Below are 24,239 nucleotides of genomic sequence, written 5' to 3'. Positions count from 1 at the left end.
AAGACATATATATGTGTGTATGTATGTGTGTATGTGTGTGTGTGTGTGTGTGTGTGTGTGTCTTTGGTGCACATAGTGACCTATATATATACACACACTCACACACACACAAGAATATTCATACCAGCATTATTCAGAATAGTTCAAAATGACAAATAGACCAAATATCCATTAACACCATCTGACCCACTGATGGTTCCTTTCCCTTGGAGCCTCCTTGGCTTCCACAGTACCACTCTCCTGGTTCTCTTGGTCTTCCTCTGACCTCCCTGGACACTCCTGATCTCCCCAGACGTCCCTTCACTGGGAGTGCCGGCTTGTTTAGTCACTGAACCTTTTCTCTTTTCTATACCGACTCCCTTGAAGAGTTCATCCAGTCCCATAACTTTACATACCATTTACAGGTTTATGATTCCAAGTTCTATCTATCTCCAGTGGATCTCTCCCCTGAACTACACATGTGGGTCTCCACTGCCTCTTTTTTTTATATATCTATTTTTATTGATTTCAAGGAGAGAGAGAGAGAGATACAAACAACAACAATGAGAGAGAATCATCAATTGAATGCCTCCTGAATGCCCCCTATTGGGGATCAAGCCCACAACCCGGACATGTGCTCTGACTAGGAATCAAACTGTGACCTCCTGGTTCAAAGATCAATACTCAACCACTGAGCCACATGGGCTGGATTCCACTGCCTTTTTGACACTCCACCTGAATGTCTAACAGGCATCCAAAATTAATATTCCCAAACCGATCACTTCATCTTACACCCCAAATCTGCTCCATCTACAGTTATTCGTATGTTGGATAAGTGCAACTCCATCATTTCAGCTGCTTAGGAAAAAAACCCTGGAGTCACCTTTAACTCCGCTCACACACCCCTTGTCTCCTCAGTAAGCAAAGCCCACATAGCAAGCACTTCTCACTCCTTAACCTCTACATCCCAGTTCACCCAACAGCATCTGCAATAGCCTCCTCACTGGTCCTGGGCTCCCTGCACCGACCCATGCTCATTACCCACTCCCCAACAGAGCAGTCAGAGTGACCTTAGAAAATGGGAACAGTTTACATCGCTCCTCGGCTCTAGATTCTCCAATGGCTGCCATCTAACTCAGAGGAAAGCCAAGCACTTACGCAGGTTATGCATTGATCTGCCTCCTGTTCTCTCTACAGCCTCATCTCGTATTGCCCTCCTCACTCACTAAGCCTCAGCTCTGGCCTCCCTGCTGCTCCTTAAGCAAACTAATGTATATTCCCACCCCAAGGCCTCACTTGACTTACTCACCCCTTCTCAAAAGGCTCATCCTATTTCAAATCTAATCCTCAAAACTCTTTTCACTCCATCCTTTACTTTCTCTCTATGGTACTTGGCATGTTCTGGTATTCTATATAATCTGTTTGCTCATCTCCCCTTGAAAAAGGAAGCAACATGAAGGCAGGGATTCTTATTAATTTTGTTCATCTTGTTTATTTTGTTCATCAGTGCCTGAAAGAGGGCTTGGCACATAGCAGGAGCTCATTAAATAAGTGTGAATGAATGAAGCCACAAAAGTGCTTACAATTGTGCCCGGCACATGGTAACGGTTTAATCATCAGTTATCATTACCATTATTTCCAAAGGGCTGATGTGGCGGATAGAAAAGTCACACACACTCATTTGTTATTTTTTGCAAGTTCGAGCAGGACTACGACAGGATGTACTTACTTGCTAATGCTTCTTTGTTGGCAGCACTCAGCTCTACTTCAGATGGTTCTGTAGCAACAGTGTCTTGACTGGGCTCCTTCCCTCTTTCATCTGTGAGAAGACTGACTGCCAGAGTGATGTCACCATTACTGGCCTAAGGAGAGGGGAAAAAACTTCACAAGTAAAGCATCACAGCATTTAAAATAAGTAGTGCGTTAATTTCTTGCTTGGTTATAACTCCTTACTGCCTGGAGACATACGGAGTAAGTCTAGGCATAAGTCTGGGGGTGGAGGGTGAGGGGGGTGGGATATGGTGGAGGATAGTAAGGCACTGTGGTTAAAACATATTCTGTAGTGGTGACCATACTTATAATTGTTTCTAATATTTTATTAGGAAAACTTTGTAACATTTACAATAGTAGAGGGAATGTATAATTGAACCCATGTACCAAGGTAGTCATCTATTCTGCCTACTCTCTCCCAGATACTTTGAAGCAAATCTTAAGCATCGTATCAGTTCATCAGTCAACATTTCAGAATGTATCTTTTAAAAAATATAAGAGTAAGTAACAAGTTTTTAAGTAAATTTTACCCTTAAGAGTAAGTAACAAGTTTTTAAGTAAATTACTTCAAAGTTCCCTGACTCAAATATCTTTTAGTTTGTTTGAGTCAGGACCCATACAAAGTTTATACTGTGCCATCGGTTGATATGTTCATAGACCTCTTTTACCCTGTAGGGTTTCCTGCACTGCCAGTCTCCTCCGTCCATTTACATGCTGAAGATACTGGGTTATTTGACCTGCAGAGCTCTGTCCCTACATGCACTTTCATTTAGGCATTAAACTAGCTTGAATTGACATAACTACAATATGGACAACTGTTTTAAAGCCTGTTGACGAAGAGAAGCCTTGAAACTGACCTTCAGAGCTTCTTGAAGGAAGGAAGGGTCCTGAATGCCCGTGATTTCTCTCAGCTGATTTAACAGCATTTGGCAGCTCTATGTTTGAGAAATAAACAAACAAAACAGCAGACAAATGTCAGTCAGAAAGTAAACCTGGATACATTTAAAGAGTATAAGCATCTTAACAGACCAGAGACTTTCCTCCAAGCAACAAGGTATTGACTGTTGTGGGGTCTAGTCTCTCAGAATGTGCCCGGCTGCCATGCAAGTTACTTTGAGCTGAAAATAATTACAGCCTAACAAAACAGGAAAAGTTATCTTCCCCTTTCCCCCCACAAAGAGATTCAGGTGAAAACTCGGCTTCAGGAAGGGAACCTGAGTATAATCACCATACTCGCTTTAGCACATGTGAATGAAATGCTGCAACCCATTGTTTCTGAGTCACCTAGCAAGAATTTGCTTGCTACTTTTTCCTCTACCTGTGAATCGCCTATCTCCCCTTAGGAATCCCAGACTCTTTTCCTTTCTTCTCCAAACTGGCATATCTGCCTCATTTTGCCTCAGTCTTTGGAATGTTTATGCCTATGTGAATATTCTGTGTACACGTATTAAAATTTGATCTTCTCCTGTTAATCTGCTGTATGTTGTCTGAATTATTCAATCAGCCAGAAGAACTAAAGAAGGAAAAAGTGTCCCCAGCGCCAACACTGTCAAGACACATTCTAAAATGCCAAATCTATTACTCTCTTAAAAGCTTACTCGTAGAAAATAACTGCAGAAGAAATATGAGTAAACAGTAAAACTGGAAGAATATAAAACATTTAAATGTAATATTCTAGCCTTAAGGGATGCTTAAAGTGCCTCTGGTTTTTCTTTCTGTGAGCAGTACATAAAGTAAGGAGGTCATACACGGAGTGCAGGGAATCTGCAGTGATGTGAAGATGTGCTATTTTAAGCTTCACTGCACATGCCATTTGTATGTGTCATTTTTTTTTTTTACTGACAATGTTTCTAACCATGTGATTAACAAATGATATCACCAACATCATATTTAAAACTTCAGGTTTAATTGCTTAAATGAAGTATAAAGCTAGAACTTTCTGAATTACAAATAAAATTTCAGGAGGACTACACTATGAAACGTTTTTCTCTTCACTGATCTGAATCATGGAAAAACCTATCTTGTGGTAACTACTGGCTACCTCAAGATCAGTTTATAACCCCTTTTCAGCCTTAACATCTTTGCGGGAACATTCTGTCCTGTTTTACACAGACAAAAGTTAACAAAACAACTATTTACAAGTAAGCTCAATTTAAACAACTGACTGTCCCACTGAAGACAATGATCATTTAGATGAATATTGAAAACAAAATAGTTCAAATTTAATCCAGTAAGAAGAAATCTAATTTATACCATTCCTAAGGTTATCCCAGAATTAAGGCAGGCCTCAGTACTCACTGCTTCACCACTGGCTGTCTTTCAGCTAGTAATACGTCAAGAGGCACTGCCCATTCACTGCCGCTGTAACAGAAACAGTATCCTATGTTCCTCAACAGCTGCGGGCCCAGGGCAACATTTAAGTATCATGCAACTAGAAATAACTAAATGCAACACCCCTGTAGTCAGTCTTTCTGTTCTAGTCCAGGCCACAGTCATAGGCTAGAAATGGAACCGACCCTGCTGAGACCAGCAGTCTTTGAGGCCGTGAGTCTTGTCAAAGGAAGTCACTGCCTGCGGACTGGGAGAGACTCTCAGACTAGCAGGTGTGCAGATTTAGCCTTGGCAAACGCTGAAAACACAAAGCCTGTGATTTTTAGAAAAATAAAATATTAAAAAGCTTTCTCCAAACTAACTCTAATTCCATTTAATTTTATTGGGTAAAGGTATGTGAATCTATACATCTTAATCATAATCAGTTTTCAAAGAATCAAAATCAACATACCCCAAAAAGAGGGGGAATAACTGGGAGAGGGAAATGAATAGAGCATTAAACCTACATCACATCTTCACCTTAAATCACTCTGTACATCAACTGACACTTAGGATTCACAGAAAATAATCCCAACAAAAAGTAGTAACACAGGCTGCTTACTTTTAGCCAGGTGTTCTTCTAAACACTTCACATGTATTAATTAATTTAACTCAGAATGCCAATGTCAATCAGTGAAACATGGTATGCAAATATTAAATAATTTATTAATTATTAGATTTGTCCATGGATTAAAGTCCCTTTCCCCTTTCCCACTTTGTAACAGGTAGCAGTGGACAGCAATACATCTAGAATAATACACCCAGGAAAGGAAAATACTCTTAGTTTCCCCCCTTTAAAAAAAATATATATATATATCTTTATTGATTTTTAGAGAGGAAGGAAGAGGAATAAAGAGATAGAAACATCGATGAGAGAGGAAGTCATCCATTGGCTGCCTTCTGCACACCCCCACTGGGCATCAAGCCCGCAAACCAGGCATGTGCCCTGACTGGGAATCGAACTAGCGACCTCTTGGTTCCTGGATCAATCCTTAACCGCTGAGCCACACCAACCGGACTTAATTTCCCTTTTTTAAAGTTATTGGGCAGAGATGACAACTTTGTAATATTATTTTGTACAGCTCTAAGAATAATGTTATACATGTTAATTCAAATCTAAATTCCTATCTTGCTAGTTTTCAAAGATTCTACCCTGCTCTACTTACTCAACCTTTTCTCCTACACCATCCCTTACCTCACAAACTCAATTGAAGTGTTTATATTATTTCTAGTAATACCTCCTACATTTGATTGACCATGGAATGTTAACCTACTGTCAATGGTTAGGTTCAACTTTTTTTTAAGTGTTTTATTGATTTTACAGAAAGATGAAGGGGGAGAGAGAGAGAAAGAGAAACACTGATGGGTTGCCTCCCACACAAACCCCGACCAGGGGCCAGGGATAGAACCTGCAACCCAGTTGCATGCCCTTGATTAGGAATCAAACCCAGGACCCTTCGGTGCCTGGGCCGAGGCTCTAACCACTGTGAAACACCAGCCAGGGTGCATGACTCAATCTTAATATTCAGCTAAACCTAATTTCTTAAATGGTAGCCACAACTAAAATCCTAAAAGTACTATATATTAAATGTTAATTTTATAGTAACACTAGAGGCCAGGTGCACAAAATTTGTGCACTTGGGGGGGTTGTGTCCCCAGCCTGGCCTGTGCCCTCTCACAGTGCGGGAGCCCTGCGATTGATGGCCCCAAAGAGGTAGGCCCTGCCCACCCATCCGGGGCGCCTCAATGGATTGCCCCAAAGAGGTAGGCTGGAGCCGGGGGTCCTGCCTCTGTGCAGTGGGACCCCCAGGCCTGGCTGGGCGGTGAGCTGCTGGGCCCCACTTCCACGCCGCGCACGCAGCGTCAAGTCCCCACCAACCCGTGCGTGCCCATTGCACACACAGCCTCCTGGTGATGGATTGTGGGATTGTGACAGCATGAGGGTATCATGGCGTGAGGGCGTGATGACCACCTAGGCCAGTGGTCGGCAAACTCATTAGTCAACAGAGCCAAATATCAACAGTACAAAGATTGAAATTTCTTTGGAGAGCCAAATTTTTTAAACTTAAACTTCTTTTAACGCCACTTCTTCAAAATAGACTCGCCCAGGCCGTGGTATTTTGTGGAAGAGCCACACTCAAGGGGCCAAAGAGCCGCATGTGGCTCGCGAGCCGCAGTTTGCCGACCACAGACCTAGGCTATTATTAATATAGATTCCAACCAAGAGCACTAGGACCCTCTTGTATTACTAACTAATAGTTTCTCCTGGGACTGCACAGGAAGCTGATTTAAATATTAACTTCACCACTACCATGCTGCTATATATAGTACACACCCAACAAGACAGGATAGAGCTTGTGCTCCAGTCGTGATCAAGTCAAATAACTGGCAAGAGTCAACAGGTTTGCATTTCCTTAGATGAATTCACATTATTTTTGTAAAACAAAAAATACTCTCGCCTCAGCCTAGGTGGCTCAGTGGTTGAGCGTCGACCTATGAACCAGGAGGTTACGGTTAAATTCTTAGTCAGGGGATATGTCCAAGTTGTGGGCTCAATCCCCGATCGTGCAGGAGGCAGCCGATCAATGATTCTTTCTCATCACTGATGTTTCTCTCTTTCTCCCTATCCCTTCCTCTCTGAAATCAATAAAGGTACATTAAAAAAAAAAAAAAAGGTACTCTCTTTTCCTGCCCAGAGGCAGTGAAGAAAGAGGCACTGGAAAGAAGGAGCTCCCGCTCTGGACCTGGGCTACTTGTGGTTCTGTGTAACCCAGTCCACTCCTCAGGGCTGAGGTCTGCTTACAGCAACACAGTAACTCATCCCATAATAGGCAGTAAGGAGGATTATTCAGACAATAAAAACAGTAAGCATCAAGTTGTTGTAATAAACAATAACTGGCCTAATCCTACAGCAACTAATTAAAACTCTTTGTTCAGATGAGGCAAATTTGTGAGATCACTAATTAAGAATTTTATCTTTAAAATGCCCAGTTTAGTATTGGGACAAGGAGCAGGGAGGGATGCTATTTCATTACTCTCATGCATGCATTTCCTGAACTCAATTGTCAATTCTTATAAAAACATTTCTACACTTAAAACTAAGAGGTTCCATTGGTTGGAGCATCCTCACGTATACCAAAAGGTGGTGGATTCGATCCCCCATTAAGTACCTGATTGATGCTTCTCACTTTGATGTTTCTCTTTCTCTCTCTAAAATCAATTAAAAAAAAAACACAAAACACAAAAAACAAAACTAAGTACATATTGATAAATGTTCCTTTACTCCGAAGAACTTCCAAGGTGTGCCTAATAAAATTTCCTCCAAAATTAAAGATCTGGTTTTCTAATTTTAAAATAAAACTTAAGTACCCAAGAAAAGCAAAATAATAATTTTAGGCGTTACAACTCCAGAAATCCAGTCTAGACAACAGGGTCTTAATGTATGCTGAGATTAGCACTAATCTTTCCAACTTCCACAAAACAAGAACAGTCCACAAAAGCCCAGTGCTTTTTCCATTTTTCTTCCAGCAACAACTCTATGTTGGTCCAATTTACTGATAAAGCAGAAAGCTAACATACAAACAAGAAAAAATTCTGAGATGACCTAAATTAAAATCACAGAGGACAGAGAAGGAGACAGGACAGTGGCCGGCTCATAGCTGTGGACCAGCTTTGACTAACGGCTGCTCACATTCGGTATATCTGCTGGAATGTAGGATTAACTTCCAGGTGGTTATAATCCACAGGAGCGGACACTTCTTCCTTACAGACTGTTACACCTATCCCAGAACTAGCCTCTTACCTTCTCCCATCCCCTTTGTCTAGAGCTAATGTAAATCCTTTCAGGAGGGCTTAGGTCTTTCTCTCCCCACCCCCAGGGATGTATAAAAACATTGCAAAGCTCCAGGATGATGGACATGTCCTCACGTAGCCATGCTGCTGTGGTTGGTTTACACTCCATGCCCCAAGACGGGCCTCTTTTCCTTTATTTATTTACTTTTTTGGCTCCCAATGACCTGATATACCCTCTTAATTAAAAACACTTCAGCAAAAGTTAAGATTCTTTGTTTGACAGTGCCATAAGGCTACGACTCTCTAAAAATGACAAATAGCAGTTTTTTGTGGACCCAACTAAATCCCCTGAAACAGGGTACTCGATCGATAACTTATGTTAATGATGCAAAAAGTCATTTGAAAATTACTGTTTCAGTTCATTAACTGGCTTAAAGTTTTTCAGAAGCATTAAGAGCTTTTAAAATTTAGGCCTCGGGTGGCGGATGGGTGCAGGCTAGAAGGGGTCAATGGGGATAAATAGGGGGAAATCTGTAATACTTTCAACAGTAAAGATAAATTAAAAAATAAAATAAAATTTAGTCACTCATATGGTAGAGAGGGGTTTAAGTTGGAATTAAAAGAAAAAAAGGAGCCCAGCTGGTGTGGCTCAATGGTTGAGCATTAACTTATGAACCAGGAGGTCACAGTTCAATTTCCAGTTAGGGTACATGCCCAGGTTGGGAGCTCAATCCCCAGTAGAGGGCATGCAGGAAGCAGCCGACCAATGATATTCATCATTGATGTTTTCCTCTCCCTTCCTCTCTGGAACCAATAAAATATTTTTTAAAAAGAGGAACTAGTCGTTTATTTTTAAATTTTCTCATCTCTTTTTTTCAAATGCACTGAGTAAGAAATTCCAACAGTATAAAAAGATATAAAATGAATAGAAAATTTACCTCTTCTTTTCATCCCATTCCCATTTACCAGGAGTAACCATTACTAATAGTTTCTGATATATCTTTCCAGAAATGGTCTAGTACCCAGATTATATTAAAAAAAGCTCTCATAGCCCTGACCACTTTGGCTCAGTGGATAGAGCGTCAGCCTGTAGACTCAAGGGTCCCAGGTTCGAATCTGATCAAGCGCATGTACCGTGGTTGCGGGCACATCCCCAGTAGGGGGTGTGCAGGAGGCGGCTGATCGATGGTTCTCTCTCATCGATGTTTCTAACTCTCTATCCCTCTCCCTTCCTCTCTGTAAAAAAATCAATAAATATATATACATACATATACATATACATATATATATTAAAAAAAAAACCAACTCTCATAATTCCAACAACCAAGAACAAACCAACCCAATACAAAATTGGCAAAGGACTGCTTTTCTGGCGCAGCAGCCACTGAGAAGCAGCAGCCATGGCTCTGCCCTACTACCCCAGGGCTGTTGGCCTCAACAAGGGCAACAAGTGACCAAGAACATGAGCAAGCTGAGGCTCAGCCACCGCTGCAGGTGCCTCACCAAGCACACAAAGTGCATGTGGAACATGATCCGAGAGGTGTGTGGCTTTGCCCGCTATGAGCAGCGTGCCACGGAGATACAAGCGGGTCCTGAAGTTCATCAAGAAAAGGGGATGGCCCTGCCCAGTGTTGTTCAGCGGGGCACATACACAAGGCAACCAATCAATGTGATTCCCTCACATCAATGTTTCTCTCTCTGTCTCTCTCCCATCTCCCTCCCTCTCTTCTACTCTCTCTAAAAATCACTGGAAAAATATCCTCCAGTGAGGATTAACAACAACAACAAAAGAAGAGGATGCAGACACATATTCACACCAAGAGGAAGAGAGAGGAACTGAAGAATGTCCTTTCATCCATGAGGAATGCAGCAGCTAAGAAGGTCTGCATCCCATCCCCTATGTGTGTAATAAAACTTGTTCAGAAACCTGGGCTTCCTAGGTGGCATTGGGAATAGGGGTGGCATCTGGTCCATTATCTGGTTGAGACTCCCTCCTGGAGCACAGTGATGTGAGGCATGGTGGTGGCACAGAAAGAAGCAACAGACAGGCAGTACTGACAATGGTTTTTAATCGTAATTCAGTAAGTTCGTGTATGCCAGAAAAAAAAATGGGCAAAGGATTTGAATAGACATTTTTCCAAAGAAGATATACAAATGGCCAATTAGCATATGAAAAGATACTTAACAACATTATTAGCCACTAGGAAAATGCAAATAAAAACTACAATGAGCCCTGGCCAGTCTGACTCAGTGCTTAGAGCAGAGGCCCACACACAGAAGGATCGCAGGTTCAATTCCCAGTCAAGTGCAGGTACCTCAGTTGTAGGTTCAATATCCAGCCCAGTCGGGTCTGTCAGGGCACGTGGGGAAGGCAACCAGTCGACGTGTTTCTCTCACATCAATGTTTCTCTCTCTCCTCCTTCCCTCCCTCCACTCCTCTCTCCGTTCCACTCTCTCTCTAAAGGTCAATGGAAAAGTATATTGAGTGAGGATTAAAAAAAAACACAAATGAGATACCACTTCACACACATGAGAATGGCCATTATAAGACAAACAAACAAAGAACAAAAATAAAAAACAAGTATTGGGTGAGAATGTGGAGAAACTAGAACCCTTGTGCATTCTGGTGGGAATATAAAATGGTACAGCTGCTGTGGAAAATAGTTTGGCAATTCCTGGGGCAAAAAGTTAAACATAAAGTTACTAAATGACCCAGCAATTTTGTGTCTAGGTATATACCAAAAGAATTGGAAACAGATACTCAAAAACTTATACAGGAATGTTCACAGCAGCACTATTCGTAACAGCCAAAAGGTTGGAAATGTCCACCAATGGAAAACTGGATAAAGTAGAGTACACAGAGTAGAGTATTACTCAGTCATTAAAAGAAATGAAGTACTGATAGATGCTATAACTTAGATGAATCTCAAAAACATTATACTAAGTAAAAACTGCCAGACACAAAAGGTCACATATTGTAGGATCCCATTTATATGAAATATCCAGAACAGGTTAAAGCAGAAACAGAAAGCAGATTGGCACTGCCAGGGGCTGGAGAATGGGGAGTGACTACTTAGTGAATATGGGTTTTCTTTTGGGGTGATGAAAATATGTTGGAACTAAATAGAAGTGGTGCTGCACAATATTGTGAATATACTAAATGTCACTGACTTACACATTTCAGTTAATTTTATATGTATTTCACCTCAACTGAATAAAAATCGAGAGATTTGTTTGCTCATGCACATGCACATGCTACACACACACACACCAAAAAAGAAAAAGAACACTAGGAAAGTACTAACTTGGGCAGTAATGTTGAAAAAAGAAAATATTTGTTTAGGACAGTGGTCGGCAAACTCATTAGTCAACAGAGCCAAATATCAGCAGTACAACGATTGAAATTTCTTTTGAGAGCCGAAAACCGACTTCTGTGTATGGGCCACGAAGTTTCAATCGCACTGTACGTGCACGCCCACACGTGGTATTTTGTGGAAGAGCCACACTCAAGGGGCCAAAGAGCTGCATGTGGCTCGCGAGCCGCAGTTTGCAGACCACTGGTTTAGGACATCACAAATTTAAACTGACTACCAGCCATCACGTAGCATGTTGCTAGCACCTATTCACACAGATCTTCGTATGTCCAGTACTTCGCCCTCCCCTTTTATTTAGAAATAGCACTATGTAGTCCAGCTTCCACAGATTCCAGCACACACTAGCCTCTGAGCAACTCTCAATTTTTCTAAGCATCAAATGTCCACATCTGTAAAATAAAATACAGCATTAGCTTTAACAGACCTGGTGTGACTATCAAATTAAATAACACATACAGGAATTGTTAATAAAATTTAAATGATATGTAAATGTAAAATTTTGTGACCTGCCCATCCAAAGGTTGTAGGGAAAATACTGATATCCTAGGAGAAAATTACCTGTGCTGTGGGTTTTGGTTTTAAGTATTAGCTGTGTCTCTTTGCAAATTCTTCTTCCCAGTCACACTAACTTTTACTTCATGGGGTTGCTATATAGGTTCAATGACAACATATGTTGAAGTGCTTCATAAATTGTCAAGTGGCGGTCAGAAAGCTTGGCTTTAGAAAGGCACGAATGGCAGTGGGGGAAGTCAATGGCTTTAAGTCCCAGCTCTGCTACTTAGAATTTAATCTTGAGTAAGAGTAAGCCACATTTTTATATGCAATAAGGAGGCAAACAGACTTCAGCTTAAAATCTCATATTAGGCCCTCATTAGCTATATTAATATTTGAATTTGAGTTTCCTCATCAGTAATAAGGTACAATAATTCATACCTTGAAGGGTTTTTGTAAATATTAGAAATGTACAGAAAGTGCTTAAGGCAGTAACTGGCAAATGGCCGATGCTATTACTACAAGTATATATCCCCTGGCCTATTACATTAAGTGTGGGAAAGTAGCTATGCAGCAAATAGTTATTGGCTAAGGAAGCTGACATACAAGTGTAAATGTTCAACAAGCATTTCCAAAAAGAGGGGTAGAGAGTACAAATGCAGACAGGGAAGCAGTTAATAAAAGGACAGTAACAGCCAAGAAAGCAAACAGGTTAGCCCATAGCAGAGAAGAAAGATGAAAGAACATACAGGGCCAAAGGAGGAGAGCTCAGGAAGTAGGGCAGCCGTAAAATCAAATGCCAAAATAAGTATCAACAAACAAGTGGCAATAAGGAATCATTGCAAATGAAAGCATGAGAATGGGACTCCAGGGGTACTTGAATAACTAAAGGAAAATGGAAATAGGAATCACTACTGAAAGACCACTGATTTGACCAGAAGGTGGTCAGTGGCTGGTTACTTCCGACAGGTCTGTTTCATTTGCTAATGACAAATACTAAAAGCCTACTACTGCCAAGGCTCTGGTTGGGCAGCCTGGGGCACGCTGATAACGTAACTACACATTGTCCTACAATCTAACCTTCTGCTGCAGGCCTCTCTGCAGGCCTATGGGCAATCACCCTCTTCTTGCTGGAGCCTAGACTGGTCCCCACAGCCCAATCCTAACAGGGCTTTTGCACAACCTGTTGCTGCTACCTCACAGTGGAATCTGGCAACCAATTTGCCTCAGCCTCAGGGCTGTGCCTCCTATCAGCCAAGAGCTATTACACTGTAATTGGAAAAACACTTTAAAAAAGAAACAGGGGATTTAAAACCTGTTCAAAAAGTAACTAAAATAAACGAAAGGAGGTAAACAAGGCAATAGCTGGACAGGGCAGAAGAGAATTTTGTTGCTCTTATTTTATTTGAGGATTGGGGATGTGTATTCATAGCCGAATGGACCGTGGGATTGTGGAGTAGGACAGAGCTTCCCCAAGTTTATCACCCAGGAATCTTGTCAAAAGGTAGTTTCTGATTCCGGAGGTCTAGGGTGGAGGCCCAAACAGTGGTGTGATGATTCAGAGAGCTTGCTTATCTCCTTGGTAACAATACTCCCACTGTGACAATTTCAAGCTACCAACAGGAGGTCACCAAGCAGCGTTGGGAAGAGATGTATACAATCAGGTGGAGACGCAGTAAACGCTGGCTCCAGCACATCCTCATTGCTGCATTTCTAACAGACACTTGGGTGATACAAATGCTGCTGGTCCACGGACCATATTTTGAGTCTAAAGGGAGAAGATAACAGTAAAGGGATTAGGCTAGGACAGTGATGGGCAACCTTTTGAGCTTGGTGTGTCAAACTTCGCCAAAAAACTGAGCATAACTCGGGTAGTGTGTCACTTTGAGGAAAAAACATTATTTCGCAAATGTCTCATCCTCAGGAGCAGCAAATGTTTCATCCTCGGCATGCGGCCACCTCAGCGGCCACGTGTCATCAGAAATGGCTACGCGTGTCAGTGCTGACACGCGTGTCATAGGTTCGCCATCACTGGGCTAGGATAAAGGAGATGTGAGATGATTTGGGACAGTAGGGAGAGACAGCATCTAGATCAGGGTTTCTCAAGCTCAGTGTTACTGACATTTGGGGCCAGACAAGTCTGTGTTAGGGGGTTATCCCTGTACATTGTTGGATGTTTAGCAGCATTCCTGGCTGTCACCCACTGGATGCCAGCATCCTCCTCATCCAATAGTCACAATCAAAAAGGTCTCTGGACACCAGTGATCTAGATTCATCTCTAACAAATGAAGGAAGAAGGAATGGGTACCTCTTCCGCTGAGAAAAGAGACATTGAAGAGGGAGTGGGGAAAACACCAAACCATGAGACAATGAGCTCTCTTTAGATGTCAGCAAGCTCAATCAAGTAGGAAAAAAAGGTTATCTGTTTAGAAAGAGTGCAAGGAGGATTGAAAGTTTAAAATACCAGAAAAGTTCTAGAGAGTAATAGAAAGGTTCTGACCCAAGACAGTGGGTCCAACAACCAATAAGTAGAATCAGGAATATCTTTGGCTCTTGGTAGTCGGAACTGCCCGGGTTCAATTCTGGCTGTACCACTTACCAGCTGGGTAACCTTGAGCAAATTATTTAACAAGTATAAGCCTTTTCATAAGAAAACTTCCTAGAGTAGTCATAAGTACTGAAATAATACATGGTAAGTTCTGAGCACAAGGTCTGGTACACAGTACATGCTCAACGTTAACTACTATTATCAACATCATTATTTTCCTTGAAAAATATCTGCTTCACTTGGCTATTGCTTTAAATTTCTCTGATGAAACAAAACACGTGGAAAGATCTGAGGCACTATTTGTTGATGTGCTTTATAAATACTATACTCATTGTGTAAGCAGAAACTTTGTAGCTGAGGAGGCATGAGAGTTGTAGAAGCCAACCAAGCACTCATTTACTGATGCTCCAAAAATCACAATGAATGAGACAAGGTAAAAGGGAACGAAAAGCCAATAAACCCAGGGAAAACAAGAAGTTAAATTTTCACTGCAGCTGGCAGGTTTTCACAGAACTCCAGTTGGCACAGAGAATGTGTGATGAACCCCAGTACAGCCGCCAACGATGACAGGTTTATAAGAATCAACCTGACTTCAAGTTGTTCATCCTACAATAACAGTGACTGTTGCTGCTGGGTTTTTATCTAAGTCAAGAACTGATTAAAATACAGAATCTATAAGTAATCCCTTTAGAATCTCAATGTTTAGATACTCAAATAACATTCTGCAGTGTGGAGGATTTAGAATTATCACAGTGTTCTCTTTCAGGTTTGAAAAGTAGGTACTGAAAACCTATTTCAAGAGTACTACACTTTCCCCTTACTAAAATTCTTGGGAGGTTAAGGAGGGTTCCGTCTGTCCCATGGACAACCGACCAACAAGGGATGGGAAGCACTAGGGTTTAAGTAGCTTCTCAGTGTCTGTGGAGGAAAGCTCTTCTCCACGAGAACAACTAAAGATTCTCCAAAGGGAAATGTAGAATGCTACGGAGAATTCAAAATGAAGTCCATTCTAACATGAAACTTATCAAGATGAGGATATAAGATCCCCATATAAGATTCCGTCAACCTAGCCTGCTGACGTCAAGCATTTTACGTCATCAACAAAAGAACAAAAGCAAAAAGGGCAAACATTCTCGAGCATACCAAGCTTATCATCTGCCTGCATGGGGCGGAACACAGGGAAGAACAGTTAATGTCATCACTGTGCGGGCCGCCAGGAGCCAGGGTACTCCAGCCAACCACAGCCACCGGATTCCCAAGCTCTCCAAAAATAGCGATGACTTACGAACAAGTGCTCATCAAACACCTCACAGGCAACAGTCTCAAATAGACAGCGATGAGGTGGTGGTCACTTCTCGAACTGTGGCAAAGGGGAATGAAGATGCCGATGATTTAACAGGCACGTGGTCTCAACTAAAAAAGAGTCCTGAGAAATGTAAATGACTTGCTCTCCCTTAAAATAGTCTCTTCTCTAAATCAACGCCACTGTCTCAAAACTAAGATGGTTTCCCCCCCCCCCCCCACCTGTTTTCAGTCACTGCCCTAAAAGCGATGAGAACTGATCTCCGAAAGCAGAGAAAATCCTGACTCGGGGGCCGGCAGGCACTGGGGAACACCTGACAATGCTATTTCCATTAGAAAGCAGCATCCTTCCATTTCGAAGCCCAGGGCGCGGAGGTATCTCTTACTCCAGAAGTTTTAAGAGGAAGTGCGTCCACCTTCTACGCCACTGGCCCCCCGAGTGCACGAAAAGAGTAAAAAGGTATCAAAGGCTTCTCGCGTGGAGGCACCTGACAGCTCTGCGTTGTAAATATTTTATGAAATTCCTCACTTCCAAACTCGCATCTGAACACTCGGCACAAGTTTCCCATTTTGCCTTGTTGTGGGGGGGGCGATGAGGAAGCGTGAGGTTTTAACATTCCAAAGTCACATTAGAAGCCATTCTCCGATTGCCCACTTTCAAGTTTCTGCACACCAACGTCAGCCTCTGGGTTCTCTCCCAAACCAGCGTTCTCTGCCTCTCGCCAGCTGAGCCCAGGAGCCCGGTGCTGCCTGGGATCTTCTCAGGCACCGGAACTGGAGCACGCCACCCGCATGCCTCCGGCTCGGCGCGATGCCCCCTCCTCCAGACCCGGCGACGAACGCTGCCCCGGCGGCCGCTGCCGGGAGGGAGGCGGCTCCGAGAAGCGTGGCTGGCGGCGAGGGCGCGGGGGGGGGGGGGGGGGGTCGCCAGGACCCGGCCTCTCCCCGGTGCCGACAGACGCCGGCTTCCAGTTAACTTCTCCCGGGTGAGACTCTCGAAGGCCGCCCCGCCACAAAGCAGACTTTAAAACAGAAACAAAGTGCAAAGACCACCAACGCCGCCGCTGGAAGTTCCTCTGCCCCGGTCGCGGCCCGGGGCGCTCTCCCCGGAGACCGCGGTGCAGACAACCCCGCGCCCGCCTTCACGCTTCGTTTCCCAAAACATCTAATGCCCCTCGTTCCGCGACGGAACCCCGAGCCCAGAAAAGACTCCAGCCTCCTCCCGAGCCCCTTCCCCGCGCTCGCCCACGCCCACGCCCACGGCCCGCGGGGGCCCCTCGCAGCCCCTGCCCCGCGCCCAGCCCGCAGGCCGCCGCCCGCGCCGCTCCCGCCCGAGCCCCCCACCCCTCCTCTCTCCGACCCCGAGCCCGCCTCGCCGGCGCCCGGCTCCCCTCGCCGCCACGTAGCCCACCGAGCCGCGGCCATCGCCTGCTCCGGCCGCGTCGTCCTGCTCCAGCTCCGCAGTCATGGCCGGGTCACCGGCCTCCCGCCACCGCCGCCGCCGGCGCTGCCTCGCAGGAGGAGGAGGAGGCGCAGACCCGGCCACCGCCACCGCCTGGGCCCCAGCGCGCGCCGGAGGCTCCGCCCACACGCCCGCCACCGCCCCGCCCATCACCCGGCTCCGGCCCCGCCTCCGCCTCCGCCCGAGCGCGCGCCGGGGCGCTCTGCGTGCCCGCGCACAGCCGGCTTGACCCCGGCGTCGGCCACGTGACCCCAGCCCCGCCCACAGCTAGCGGTCAGAGTCGGCTGTCAGAGAGGTTACGTTCTTGGCGGGGGTGCCCAGGACACGGTTTTCGGGCGAGGGCATCCGCGTCCCGCTCTCCTTCTCCGTTCTCTGCTTCCAAAATATGCTCATTTCTGGGACCCACCACCCGCTCAGCCTTCCCCTCCGAGGAGTTAAAAAGCTGCTCCCCAATTTGGGACCCTGTCTAGGGACAGCGTCAATAAAGGGTTTCCCATCTGGTCACGTAGCCATTCCTAAGTCCAGCGACACGAAAAATTATTAATCATCTTTTAAAAAAGGAGAGACAAGTTGAATGAGCGGCCTTCCTAAACTTAACCAACCCTCTGTTCACTGGTGCCCAGCGTGGTGCCCAACACTGACATGGGCACGGGCATGGGCAGTATGCACAGGAGCCACTAGGTGCTTTGTCACCAAAAAGGATGGAGCCGGGTGAGAGAAGGGGTTGCAACTCAGTGCCTACACACCCGGCCAGCCACGTGCACACGCTGCACTGCTGCCGGGATGGAGAGGAACTTAACCGAGGGGAAGAAGTTAAGGAGAGAGGCATTTGCAGCCAGAGAGCCTGAGGTAAGCATCGTTCTTTCTGCAGGGTTCTCTGGATGGCCGAGCTGGAGAACTGCTCCCAGGAGCGCTAGTTCCAACCACAGTCCCTCCCACCCATCTTGTTACTCTAAAGTCTTAGTCTAAATATGTATCAGGAGCAAGTGCACAAAAACCCTACTGGGACCCCAAGTCCATAAGTCTAGTGCCTATGTGTTTTTTTCTTGTATCGCTTCAGGTCTTATATTCAAGTCTTGAATACTTTCTGAGTTAATCTTTGTGTATGGTGTCAGTGGCTTCCAATTTTCTCAACACCATTGTATAGTTGGAAGTCAGGGAGTGTGATACCTCCAGCTTTGTACTTTTTTTTCTCAGCGTTGCTTTGGCTTATTGGGGTCTTTTGTGGTTCCATATAAATTTTAGGAGTATTTGCACTAGTTCTGTGAAAAATGCCACTGGGATTTTGATGGGGATTGCATTAAATCTGTATATTGCTTTAGGCAATGTGGCCATTTTAAAAATGGTAATTATTTCAGTCCATGAACATGGACTATTTTGAGAGTACTATGTTAAGTGAAATAAACCAGACAAAAAGAACAAGAACTGAATGGTTACACTTATATGTGGGAAATAAAACAAAAAACAACAAATTTTTTAAAACCTAGATATAACAACAGAATGGTGGTTACTAGAGGGGAACGGGGGTAGGGAAAGTTAAAGAGGGTAAAGGGGGCCCAATACAGGGTGTCAGAAGGAGACTTGGCTTCAGGTGGTGGGCACATGATAGAGTGTACAAATGTCGTATTATGAGGTTTTACACCTGAAATTTATATAATGTTATTAACCAATGTTACCCCAATAGATTTAAAAACATAATAAAATAGAAAAAAATTGTTAAGTTGTCTCATTTTAGATTTTCTGGAGTTCAAACTAAAATTTTGTAGTATTTTGTTAAATTTGAGCCAGATGCTTATGTAGATAGCATGTTAAAGCTAAGGTGCCCTCAATTGAGTTTTATTTTGAACAATTTGTTGGAAATTCTAACTACTGACCATGTTTCACATTCACACGTATTACGAGGGCAATCCACTAGGCCAGTGATCGGCAAACTCATTAGTCAACAGAGCCAAATATCAACAGTACAACGATTGACATTTCTTTTGAGAGCCAAATTTATTAAACTTAAACTTCTTCTAACACCACTTCTTCAAAATAGACTCGCCCAGGCCGTGGTATTTTGTGGAAGAGCCACACTCAAGGGGCCAAAGAGCCGCAGTTTGCCGACCACGGCACTAGACACACTTTTGGCTCTCCAAAATCTATGCTTAGGCTGGGTGTAAAAGCGCCTTTTTTAAGGGGTTACTGCTTTTATCATTGCCCTGCTCCTAGCCCTCAGGCAGCACCCTTGGTGTGAATTTTTTACGGATAGTGGCCTTTCCTGTGCTCCCGGCATTGGCATGGTTGTTCGAGTGACTGTGATGTTTCACCGGCAGGTTTTCCTAGTCTGCATGTGACCACAACTGGTCTAAGGACACAGGTGAAGCTCCCATGGGAGAGCTGATTCCTCTCAGGAGCCTGAACTAGGACTAGCGATAGATACTTCTTTCGCCTGGAGATACAGGGGCCCCCTTTCCCTGGCAGGTAACTTTTGAGGAGATCAGAATCTTCCACATTCAACAGGCTGTGTTTATGTCTAATGGTTGTAAGACTATTTTTGTGTGGCTTTACCCCCTTTTATTTTTTTAATGAGTAATCAGAACCTGTGTTCATGGCCTCAAACTTGGGGGTCAGAGCAAAACAAGTTGATTTCTTAGTTTAGCTTATTTGCAGCATTACATACTTGTACGTTGCTAGAAAGCTCTATTTTTGTGTGTCTTTAGCATGTCTCTGGAGCCACTCTTGTTTCATCTTTGCACATTTGTTATAGGAAATTGCTTATTTATTGTGCGCAAAAAGGTGGAGACCTATTATGCTTATTTATGAAAATTTCCTTGAAAGACCAGCAAAGACTGTTTATACTCATGTCTCTGAAAGGGATATGTACAGACCATTTGGTAAATACTGGCCCCCGAGTTTTGATTAAGCCGTTTTCTGCTATGTGGTTTCAAACAAGACTCCATATTAATAAATTTGACCTAATCAATTTGAGGGCTACAGCCCCATGGGGTTTAACTACCAGCTGGTCCTGGACATGGTAATCAGATAGAGATACCCAGTCCAACCAGCGTATTGAATGAACACTCCACGTCAGTGCTCCGCCATCAGTTGGCAAACTTCTTGGTGATCAAATAACAAAAGTGGGTATCATGGAGCATACGCAGTCACCTCAGAAAATCCCTTCTTATTCCTCTTTAAAACCCATACATGAAGGCTTCACAATAATTATGTTTTTAGTTGATAGTCATTTCAAGAGTATTCAGGAAAAATAATATTAATATGGAGCAATAAATAGTTGACCTATTAAAAAGGGGGAATAATTTTCGGAGTATTTTCCTAAGGAAGAAATTGAATTATTTTTTCCTTTCTTAGAAAACATTTTGTCCCAAGGCTCAGTAATTTTCTGAGTCAGTGTATTTATAGTTCTGCTTCTGATTTATCTCAAACTCCGAATATAGTTTGTGTTATAATAAAATGATCCTATTTCAATGTTGTTGAATGCTTCTATCAAACTTTGTGGGGTAAGTGAGAAGGGAAGGAAGGAGTTAGGAAAAGAAAAAAGAAAAAGGGAAGGAAAAATGTATACTTGCATTTCATTTGGGCTTCACTCTATAAATAGTTTTTGCCACTGGCTTCAGACCAACTGGAGTTGAAAACTGATGGCCGAGGCTGATTGACAGGAGTGGCTGTTCTTTGAACCATAGGATCTTTTCCAGGAATGACCTAGACAGAAATATCCTTCAGGACCAGCTTCTCAGCAGTTACAAAAAGGGCCTTTCTTACTACAGAGGAAAGAAGGAGGACAGATTAAAGATTTAGATGATGTATAAGTGTTGAGGTTAAATTATAGGTGTTGTTTTTGCTAGTTGAAAAATCAGTTCCAACCTTCCTGAAATTTATACAATAGGGCAGTGGTCGGCAAACCGCGGCTCGCAAGCCACATGCGGCTCTTTGGCCCCTTGAGTGTGGCTCTTCCACAAAATACCACATGCGAGCGCGCACGTACAGTGCAATTGAAACTTCGTGGCCCACGCGCAGAAGTCGGTTTTCGGCCTGGGCGAGTCTGTTTTGAAGAAGTGGCCTTAGAACACTCAAGGGGCCAAAGAGCCGCATGTGGCTCGCGAGCCGCGGTTTGCCGACCACTGCAATAGGGGAATATGGTTTGTGGAGAATTGATACAACTTACAGTAAAGTTAATGAGTTCATTTTTATTTTAGAAGTATTTGACCTGGGTATTCAAAATAACAAGCTCATGTCCCCTTCCTTTTGTTTCTCTGCTCCTTAACCGTCTGCCTTGCATTCCCCTGGTCTGCTCCCCTCTGGTGAGACATCTTCAGTGTTTCAGCTAAGCCAGGGAACACAGTCTTCTGTCTTCTGTGGAAAGTACACTCTCCAGCCAGAAGGAAGCTGGCTTCTGTGGACAGAATTCCTGCATCTGGTCCCTGATTGGTCTGTCCTCGTGCAAAATCCTCACAGTTTGGTCCAAAAGGCACTGTCCTGATTGGTTGGAATAGAGCTGCTCTGATTGGTCGGAGCTGTGCAGCTCTGATTGGATGTGGAAAGCCTCAGTCCCATTGGCTGAAATATTACAGGAACTCCTTTAAAAGGGCTGGCTCAGCTGGTAGACACATAGTGCAGGCAGGGAGTTGAGTGCAGAGACACCAGCTTCTCTGTGAAGTGCAATTTGTGTGAGAAGACCCTGTGCAGAAATGGCTGCTAGGCTCTGGTTTTTTGTTTTGTTTGTTTTTGCTTGTTTATTTGTTAATCCTCACCTAATGATGATGATGATGATGATGATGATGATGATGATATTTTTTTTTTTTTTAGAGAGTGAGAGAGAGAGAGAGGAAGGGACGGGAAGAGAAAGAGAGAGAAACATCACTGTGAGCCTGGCCAGCATGGCTCATTGGTTGAGCGTCGACCTATGAACCAAGAGGTCATAGTTTGATTCCCAGTCAGGGCACATGCTGGGTTTGTGGAATTGATCCTCAGTGTGGGGTGTGCAGGAGGCAGCTAATCAATGATTCTCTCATCATTGATGTTTCTCTCTCTCTTCCCCCTCTCCCTTCCTCTCTGAAATCAATAAAAATATATTTTTAAAAAACACATCAATGTGAGAGACACATTGTTGGTTGCCTCCAACATGCACCCCTACTGGGGTGGGGATTGAACCTGCAACCCAGATATGTGCCCTTGACTGGGAATCAAACCAGAGACCCTTCGTGTAAGGGCTGATGCTCTAACTACTGTAAACACTGGCCAGGGCTGCTCTGTTGTGTGTTTTTTTTATATTTGAGCCTAGTTAGCCATCAAGAGGCCTACTCAGTAGGTGTCATATTTTTCCTCAGGATTCACAAAGGGTAAAGACAAGAGTATCTTAAAAGCAGCAAGAGAAAAGTGATTAGTTACCTACAAGGGAGCGCCCATAAGACTGTCAGCTGATTTCTTAATAGAAACTTTGCAGGCCAGAAAGGATTGGCATGAAATATTCAAAGTAGTGAATAGCAAGGACTTATAATCAAAAAGATTCTATCTAGCAGAGCTATCATTTAGAATCAAAGGAAAGATAAAGAGCTTCCCAGACAAGAAAAAGCTAAAGAAGTTCATCACCACCAAACCTGTATTATAAGAGATGTCAAAGGGTCTTCTTTAAGAAAAAGAAACAGAAATTAAAAATAATAATTATAAAATGGCAATAAATACATATCTATCAGCATGTGGCATTTGTATGTATCTATGCCATATGATTTCACTTATATGCAGAATCTGAAAAGACAAAATAAATAAAGAAGCAGAATATAAAAAGACTCATAGATACAGAGACCATTTTGACAGTTGCCATATGGGAGGAGAGTTACAGGGAAGAGATTTAGAAGTACAAATTGGTAGTTACATAATTGTCATGAGTTGAAATAGAGTCATGGGATGTAAAGTACAGCATAGGGAATATAGTCAATAATGTAATGACTATGTATGATGTCAGATGGATGCTGGATTTATTGGGGTGATCACTTTATAGGTTATATAAATGGCTACTTACTGAGTTAGACACCTGAAACTAATATAACATTGTACATCAATTGAAAAATAAAAAGTATTTTTAAAAAGGTATAATATAATAGAGAACTAGAAGTAAGGCCATTTCTGCAATCTTAATTTTTTTAATATATTTTTTTGTTGATTTCAGAAAGGAAGGGAGAGGGAGAGAGAGAGAGAAATATCAATGTGAGAGAGAATCATCGATTGGCTTCCTCCTGCACATCCACTACTGGGGATCGAGCCCGCAACCTGGGCATGAGCCAAGCTAGCCAGGCTGCAATCTTGATTTTTAATTGACCAGCATCAAAGACCAGTGAAAATAGGATGGGCTTTTAATAAATGGTGCTCAGACTGATAGTTATCCATATAAAATTTAATTTTGGACTCTTACCTTACATCATAAACAGAAATCAATTTTAGGTATATTAAAGACTTGCATGTAAAAAAACAAAGTTAAAAACTTGTGAAATACCTTTGGAGAATCCTATGCTTTGGGGATAAGGGATCTTTTTTAAATCAGGCACAAAAAACCCAACTCATAAAAGAATAGATCGATAACTTCAATTATGTTAAAACAAGGAATTTCTCTCCATTCAAAGATATCATAAGAAAAATGAAAACATCCAGAAACTGAGAGAAAATATTTTTAACACATATAACTGATAACGTTAGTATCTAGAACAAGGATTCCCAACTTTGGCACTATTAACATATTGGACCAGATAATTTTCTGTTGTGGTGGCTATCCTGTGCATTGTAGGATGTTTTACCATCATCACTGGCCTTTACCTTCTAGTTGCCAGTAGCTCTCCCATATCCAGTTGAAATCATTAAAAATGCCTCCAGACATTGCCAAATATTTTCAACATTTGTATCTCCTAAAGGGCAGCCTCTTCTCAGAACCACTGATCCAAACTAGGTGAAAAACTCTTACAAATTAGAAGAAAAAGACAATGCAATAGAAAAAAGGGCACAAGGCTTTTGTGCAGACACTTCACAGAAGAGAATCCCAAGTGTATGAAAAGATGCTAAACTTACTGGTCATTAGGAACACATGAATTAAAGCCATAAAGGTACCATTTTATGCATACAATTGGCAACATTTTTTAAATACTACAATAACATGTTGCTG

The 24,239-nt window shown here is 43.0% G+C and overlaps 1 protein-coding gene and 1 pseudogene across 3 annotated transcripts in view; one reads left to right on the top strand and one right to left on the bottom strand.

Moving 5' to 3' along the window:
* Positions 1-17,188, bottom strand: part of USP28 (ubiquitin specific peptidase 28) — a 66,770-nt gene extending 49,582 nt beyond the window's left edge. For all 3 annotated transcript variants that reach the window (XM_054724620.1, XM_054724621.1, XM_054724622.1), the window contains exons 1-3: positions 17,039-17,188; positions 2,607-2,684; positions 1,709-1,841 (exon numbers count right to left, since the gene is read on the bottom strand). In XM_054724620.1, the coding sequence (XP_054580595.1) occupies positions 1,709-1,841; positions 2,607-2,684; positions 17,039-17,095 (268 nt within the window). In that variant the 5' untranslated portion in view covers positions 17,096-17,188. The remainder of the gene's footprint in view (positions 1-1,708; positions 1,842-2,606; positions 2,685-17,038) is intronic.
* On the top strand, positions 9,312-15,768 carry LOC129151102 (60S ribosomal protein L36-like; annotated as a pseudogene).
* Positions 17,189-24,239: the final 7,051 nt, after the last annotated feature.

The sequence above is a fragment of the Eptesicus fuscus genome, chromosome 13 (assembly GCF_027574615.1).
Source record: "Eptesicus fuscus isolate TK198812 chromosome 13, DD_ASM_mEF_20220401, whole genome shotgun sequence".
In the NCBI taxonomy this organism is placed as follows: domain Eukaryota; kingdom Metazoa; phylum Chordata; class Mammalia; order Chiroptera; family Vespertilionidae; genus Eptesicus; species Eptesicus fuscus.
The sequence above is the reverse complement of the archived record's forward strand: the minus strand, read 5'-3'. Positions and strand labels throughout refer to the sequence as shown.